Source organism: Leptonychotes weddellii, chromosome X (genome assembly GCF_054177405.1).
Source record: "Leptonychotes weddellii isolate Sample4059 chromosome X, ASM5417740v2, whole genome shotgun sequence".
Taxonomy (NCBI): Eukaryota; Metazoa; Chordata; class Mammalia; order Carnivora; family Phocidae; genus Leptonychotes; species Leptonychotes weddellii.
Window position 1 is genome coordinate 96,373,609 of NC_138385.1, and position 7,302 is coordinate 96,380,910.

The window sequence follows — 7,302 nt, forward strand, 5'->3', positions numbered from 1 at the left end:
TACCCTTAAAATCATATTCTTTTTTTTTCAAGACTTTAAAATTTTTTATTTATTTTTCAGAGAGGGAGAGAGCACAGGCAGGGGGAGGAGCAGAGGGAGAGGGAGAAGCAGACTCCCTGCTGAGCAGGGAGCCCGACATGGGGCTCCATCCCACGACCCTGAGGTCATGACCTGACCCAAAGGCAGACACTTAACTGACTGAACCACGCAGGCACCACCCCCCACCTAGGTTTTTTAAGTGAAACAAACTTGCAATTTTTGGAAATATAAGATGCTATATATAGCTCAGGGTAATTCTCCACCATGCCGGGCTTTACTGAGTTATTGACAAATGAACTTGTATATATTTAAGGTGTACTAACATGATGACTTGATAGACACCTACATTATGAAACGGTTACCACAATCAAATTAATGAACACATCCATCGCCTGATAGAGTTACCATTTTTTGTGTGTGGGGAGAAGACTTAAGATCTACTCATAGGCAAATTGCAAGCATACACTATGGTATTGTTGCGTACAGTTACCATGCTGTATATTAGGTCTCCAGAACTTCTTCAGCTGGGGTAATTCTTTTCATAACACCATAGTTTTCCTGATACTCTAAACTCTGGTACAAAACAATGGCAAGTTCTGCTTCTCCCCATTGTCACCATCATGACCACACGTGGCCAGAAGAGTGTTTATTTCCCCAGTGGCTGTCACAGAATGGCTCCCCATGAGCCTTTACAGCAGCCCTATTTCACTGAATCCATCCCTATGATAATTATCTCCCAAAGCATTGACTTTTCTTCCTTAAGAGATCGCCTGGGTGGCTTGGTTAAGCGCCTGCCTTCGGCTCAGGTCATGATCTCAGGGTCCTGAGATCGAGCCCCGCATCGGGCTCCCTGCTTGGTGGGGAGCCTGCTTCTCCCTCTCCCACTCCCCCTGCTTGTGTTCCCTCTCTCACTGTGTCTCTCTCTCTCAAATAAATAAATAAATAAAATCTTAAAAAAAAGAGAGAGAGAGAAACGCAAAGGAGTACTGTTGAAAGCATGACATTCTAGACCAAGCAAGAGCGATTCGGCTTTCACCAACCTAGTTTGCCAGGCCGGGCCCCACTCGGGTTGGACTGGGCAGCTGCTTCTCAGCCTCGCCTGTGTCCACGGTGGCCTGTTTCTCCCCGGGCCGGCCGTGGGTGAGCTTCTGGGCTGCCTCCTCGGGCCCATGGCCCATACCATGCCCTTTCTTCTTCAGGCCTACGTGCAGTCCCTGTTCCTCCAGCCCTCTGCCCACTCCCCCTTCCATTTCTGTATTCAGTCTGATTGAAAAGCCACAGGCACTTGGAACAGGTTGCTGGTTGCTTCCCGTGGCTCGGAAACCCCAGTGGAGTTCCGCCCGGAGCTGCAGAGAGAGAACCTCCTCCAGGCAACCCAGTAACTGGGAAATAGCTTTTGGTCCGTGGCAAGTGTAAGCACGCAGGAGAGAGGGAAGGTGGTGTTTCCCTGGCTAAGAGAATGTCTTTCTTCTGCCCTGGGCTGCAGGCCACGTGGCGTGCGTGGAGACCCTTGCGGCTCACGGGGGCGACGTGGACCATGACATTGGCCACCTGGGCACGCCGCTCTATTTGGCTTGTGAAAACCAGCAGGTGGCTTGTGCCAAGAAGCTTCTTGAGTCAGGTAATGCAAAAAGCACACGGAACAAGGAAAGAAAATGACAAGTAACCCGAACGTCTTTTAAAGCAGTTTGTATTGTAGCAGGGGGAAGAGTGTGCGCCACGGCGTCAGACTAGGTCAGGGTTCGGGGTGGCTGTGTTCCCGGGGAGGATAGATTTTACACTGTTCGCACTTTGGCTCTCTCACTTGTAATGAGAATGATGATGATGAGCGTATCTCCTCCCAGGGTGGTCCTCAGTGATTGTCTGTTCTCCCCCTCTTCCGTCTCACCTCCTCCCTCCGGCCAGTCATTCTTAGCCCGGCAGGACTCGTACAGCTGCTGGAGCCGGGCTCGGCCTCCCCCCAGGGCCTTCGTCTGCAGTTTGCCTTGGTTTGGAGATTCAGCTTGCCCCATTTTTAGCTCATTGTCGATATTCTGTGTTCCTCGGAAAGCCCCGTGTCACATCATTCTTTTTCATCTCCCTGCTGTTGTCCAGACCCTTCTTCAGCCTTGGAACTCCACTTCATCACCCTTGTAATGACCTGAGTCCTGCTTATTCTTTAAAACTCCAGTAACTCTTCCCTTCCCCTGAACATTCCTGTGGTTCTTGTTGCCTTCTACTCATTTGGCAGCCATTGCCATGAATTAGGAGATTCATTCTCCTTCTCTCTCTCTCCTTCCCTCCCTCCTTCCCACTGTCCTTTTCTCCCTCCCTCATTCCCCGCACCCCCAATGCTCCAGGTAGATTTTAAGGTCTTCATCAGGGAAGGGTAGGGTTTCTCATCCCTCACAAAACCAAGAACAGTACCAGAACAATCCAGCTACTATTTGTCCAGTGGGCATCGGTTTCCATTTTACGAGGGGGACAGCAGCTCAGGCAAAGCCACATGTCCCCCACATGTCCCGGTGGGAGCCTGCAGCTGGCCAGACTGGGGATTTGTAGAGAGCGTAGGGATGGAATTGGCTTGGGGTGGTCCTAGAAATCCACCTCACTCCTGAAGAGGATTTTACTTGTAGGTAGCACGCCTGTGGTCAGCACTCAGAGGCAAGGTTTTAAACCTCGTATGCTATATAGCTCGTCTTGTACCTTCAGTCACATCGTCTGATGGCACTTTCCCCGTCTTATTCAATGGAATGAAGTCATCTCCCATTTTCCCGGGATTGTCAGGCCCACTGTCGAAGCGCTTTTGTTAAGGGATTTTGGGGCACAGTGCTGTGGGAAGGGGGACGCTTGGACTCTGCTCCCTGGCTGCCTCTGTTATTCTTGTGACTCTTTAGGAGCCAGCGTGAACCAAGGCCGAGGTCTGGACTCCCCTCTTCATGCAGTGGCCAGAGCGTCCTGTGGAGACCTGGCACTGCTGCTCATGGACTTCGGAGCGGACACCCAGGCCAAGAACGCCGAAGGCAAACGTCCCTCGGAGTTGGTGCCTCCAGAGAGCCCCCTGATGCAGCTCTTCTTGCAGAGAGAAGGTGCTTCTCCTTTGCCCGAACCTAAGCCCTAACCCATAGCGACTCCTGTGGGCTCTCGCAGGAGGCAGGTACTTACCAAGTTCTGACTTCTGATACTGTATGAAAGACAGTTCTCTGCCGCCAGCGAATGTGGGGAGCTGAGATAATCTAGTGTCCAACAAGGTATGGTCCCGGTTACGTGGTAAAGAACCATCTGTCGCTTGGGATGTTGAGACAGGCTGTTTTGGATGATCTCGTGTTCATGTATGGGGTAGGCCAGCTTTGAAAGAATTAACATTATTCTAAACTTTCGATATTATATCTAAAACATGCTTTAGGATGATGCAACAGAATCCTCTTCGGGGTTGTACCATGCCCCCGGGATGCACTACACATGGGCCAAACTGCTGCACTTGCTTTCTGGGGGCAAGAAGGCTACTCATTAAGTGCTACAAGGTCTTCCTTTAATGATCGACAGCAATCTGAAGACATTTACTGTTGCAAGTCAATCAACACCTAAGTCCACACTCCCCCCACAAATAGGAACCGACGCTTGCAACCCAAACAACTAAACACTGTCATTGAGAGCCGTGCAAGGGGGTAGGGTGGTGAGGTTGGGGGTGGGCTGGGAGCAGAGACCCCTCCGATGGCGTTCCTAATTGTCCCTTGTAACGGAGAGCAGCCAGCTCAGGATCTGCTTTTTTACTCAAGTGTGGGTTTTGTTACGTTTTCGGGGTTGTGGGACTTTGAAGCAGGCTTCCCTACCTGAGGGGTTCTGATGGCAGGTTATCGGGTTGTATTCTGCCTGCACGCTGAGGATTAGGCTTAGCTCCGTGCAAAGTTGTAAAGCGGCCACAGAATCTTCCTCCTCCTACTCCGACTGCCCAGCATACTTGCAGCCAAAGCCCTGCCTTAGGGCCTCCAGACGAGGCCTGTCCTCCGTGAGCAGTGTCAGGCATAAGGCACAGCTCAGTAGAAACCCCTTTACGTTAAGCAGTGTGACTAATCATCACCAGGCCACTCTCCCTGCATTTCGATGATTGTTTTTTAAAAAATTCTATCTGTCTATATATAGGGCCCATTTCTCCAGCAGGTACAGATGACACAATGCTTGGGGCCCATGTTTTTAGGGGCCCATAGAAATGTGTTCATTTCTTTTAAAATCCGAAGGAAGAAAGGGATAAAACTCAACCTGGATTATGTGTGTCTTTATACCGACAGAGTGGTAAAATACCATTTTTTTTTTACTTGGGAAAGAGATCCACAAAAGCAAAAGTGCCTCATGGCCCCCTAAAGTTACAAAGTCGTGCGCACACACACACACGTGCATGCATGTGCGTGCGTATGTGTGTATATGTGTGTATCCATATCTATATATCAGTATCTATATCTACAGTCCCTCATCCCCTGCCTCAGCAAAAAATCCCATTGGATTTTCAAATTGCCCCCACTGACTCTTCCCTTCCACTCGATTCCGCAGGCCATTCGTAGGCACCTGCATTGCCTTTCTTTTCTTTTCTTTTCTTTTTTTTTTTTAAAGATTTTATTTATTTTTTGACAGAGAGAGAGACAGCGAGAGAGGGAACACAAGCAGGGGGAGTGGGAGAGGGAGAAGCAGGCTTCCCGCTGAGCAGGGAGCCCGATGTGGGGCTCGATCCCAGGACCCTGGGACCATGACCTGAGCCGAAGGCAGACGCTTAACGACTGAGCCACCCAGGTGTCCCACCTGCATTGCCTTTCATTCCTTTAATTCCCATTTTGGTGACAGTGTGGTCAATGATCGCACTGCTTTATAAAATGTCATTTGTTCCTCGAGAAAATTACTGCTGCTTTTGCCTCCATGAGTCATTTTTGGGGTTTTGGTGAGGTCACCTCTCAGCAGTCTGGAAGCCCACAGGGCGTGGGGCCAGGCCAAGTGCAGAGAGCCAGACCTGCAGATCCAACACAGCAGATTCGGTCTCTGGATGTCCCAGGAAAGGAGTTCAGGAGTATTACCACCCCACTGGCCTCGAAAAGCATCTAAAGCAGTGTTTACTCACGGCACACAACGAAAACTACAAATGACTCTCAGCCCAGCATGGCAGGAGCTATAGTGGGTTTTCAGCTCTATTTCTGGGACTTAAGGCTACACTTGTTGTGTATCACCCTACTTAGGGTAAGCAGCAGGTATTCAATTAGTAGCGGTAGTTGCGCTGACCTTCCTCGGATGTCCTGCTTTTCTGCATCTTCCGATACTGCTTTATCCGTACGTCCCACAGTTGTCCGCGCCCACGAGTCTAGCGCATGTGATTAGCCACGTCCTTCGACCTTCCTTAGTGAGATGGAAGTAAGTTCAGTTTCCCCACCGAGTACTTTTTGCAGTTTGTTAACATATGCCTTGAGTCCACCGGGAAGCAGTTCATTAGTAGCTGCCTTGAGTCCCCTGAACAGAGTCCGGAAGGTGCCCTAAGGCCCGATGGGGGCCTTGTGAATGTGCTCGGACGTCCACATTGACAGGACTGCATTGCTTTCTTTGGTTGTGGAGGGGTCTCTCTGCCCTTATTTCTTCTTTTTACTTGCTTGCCTACCGTTGTGCTGATACACGTTGCCCAGCTCCTCGGCTTGTAGGGCTGCTGTCGCAAAGCCGAGCCGCTGTATCCTTTCACTCGTGTTCTCAACCCTGGCTCCACGATAAGATGACCTGGGGCACGTGCCTTTAAAAAATCCGGATGCACAGGTTCCACCCAGCATGAGCAGAAGCAACGGCCTTGGGGTGGGGCCCAACGTCCTGTGGTTTAAAGCTCCCCCTGATAGGTGCTTCTGAAATGCAGCCTGGATTGAGGGCCACTGCTCTATGGGATTCTAGAGGGTATATAGCTTTGCTTTTGTGTGTGTGTTTAATAACAAAAAGAGAGTTCCCATTACAGTTTGGTGCAGGGGGTGGGGGTAGGGGGAAATCGTTTCCTATCCTTTTACTTCATAGTGGGGTTTCTCAGCCTTAGCATTGGTGACATTTTGGGCCCCTTGGGGACTGCTGTGCACCCTAGGATGCTTCGCAGCATCCCTGGCCTCGACCCGCTAGATGCTAGTAACACCTCTCCCCCAAGTGGTGTCAAACAAAAGTGTCTCCAGGCTTTGCCAAGTCTCCCTTCCTTTTCGCTTCCACCCAGCCCCCTGTTGAGAACCACTGTCCTAAAATGTAAGCTCTTGGCTGGTTCCCGATGCAAAGTTTGTGCTCGTTTACTTTTCACCTCTGAGCTGAAGCATTGGGTTAGCTCTGAATGCAGAACAGAAAACAAAGGCCTGGAGAAGATAACATACCCGTAGGCTTCACTGATAGCTCAGTATATTCGAATATCTTAAAATTGCTAAATTATAAAAATGTTTGTATCTAGAAATGCCTTATTTTTTTGGAAATACCTTATTTTTTAAGGTAAAACACAAGAAAGCTGTTAAACGAGAATTTCGTTTTCATTATTGGGAATTTTGTGTGGCTTCCTAATTCCAAAATTAGCTGCCTTAAGCCTCCATTAGTGAGACTAAGCTTTGACTTTTTTTTCCAGTCTGTTCTAAATCAAAACCGAATAAGCTCATTTCAGCTAGCTACCAGAAAAAGAGAGAACGTGGCCTAAAAATGCCTCCTACTACAAAAGCCCGAAAATGGTCTTAAGCAGAACCATGTTATTTCCCTATGACAGTGTTGCAGCTTGTCTGCTGTCAGGAAGGAAAGGAGAAGTAGCCTTAGATCAATGACACCAACGTGTGGCTTGTCTTGCGATCTTTCTCCAGGGCCCCCTTCTTTGCTGCAGCTCTGCCGCCTTAGGATCCGGAAGTGCTTCAGGACCCAGCAGCATCACAAGATCAATGAACTTGTCCTCCCCGAGGAGCTGAAACGGTTTCTCCTTCACATGTAAATGTGTCAAGGGACTGGCATCACAAACAACCCACCCCGAGTTGTGGCCACTGGCATTTTGAAATAAAGTCAGGTTCATAGAGCTTCGCTGGTCTTGTCACTGAGATTTTTATTTTCGCTGGAAACACACTGGGAACTTCGGTATTATTGGTTGGGAGGCATGAGGCCTTTCCGCCCTTCCCTAGGAGAGGGCGGTGAAAATCCCAACTCTTGTTTGAACCGCTTCTGAAGCACGGATTCTGCCTTCCCAGCGGCCCTGCCAGGTAGGTACCAACCCCCCCTCCCCTTCTCCAGGGGAGCCGCTGAGACTCCGGGAGGTCCGTT

General features: G+C 49.7%; 1 protein-coding gene across 2 annotated transcripts in view; it reads left to right on the forward strand.

Annotated features, from left to right (window-relative positions):
- The window catches only part of ASB9 (ankyrin repeat and SOCS box containing 9), a 26,996-nt gene extending 19,931 nt beyond the window's left edge, over positions 1–7,065 (forward strand). The window contains exons 5-7 of one of the 2 annotated variants that reach the window (XM_031034843.2): positions 1,526–1,660; positions 2,916–3,175; positions 6,855–7,065. In XM_031034843.2, the coding sequence (XP_030890703.1) occupies positions 1,526–1,660; positions 2,916–3,139 (359 nt within the window). In that variant the 3' untranslated portion in view covers positions 3,140–3,175; positions 6,855–7,065. The remainder of the gene's footprint in view (positions 1–1,525; positions 1,661–2,915; positions 3,176–6,854) is intronic. The other variant, XM_081809142.1, reaches the window with a different exon arrangement.
- Positions 7,066–7,302: the final 237 nt, after the last annotated feature.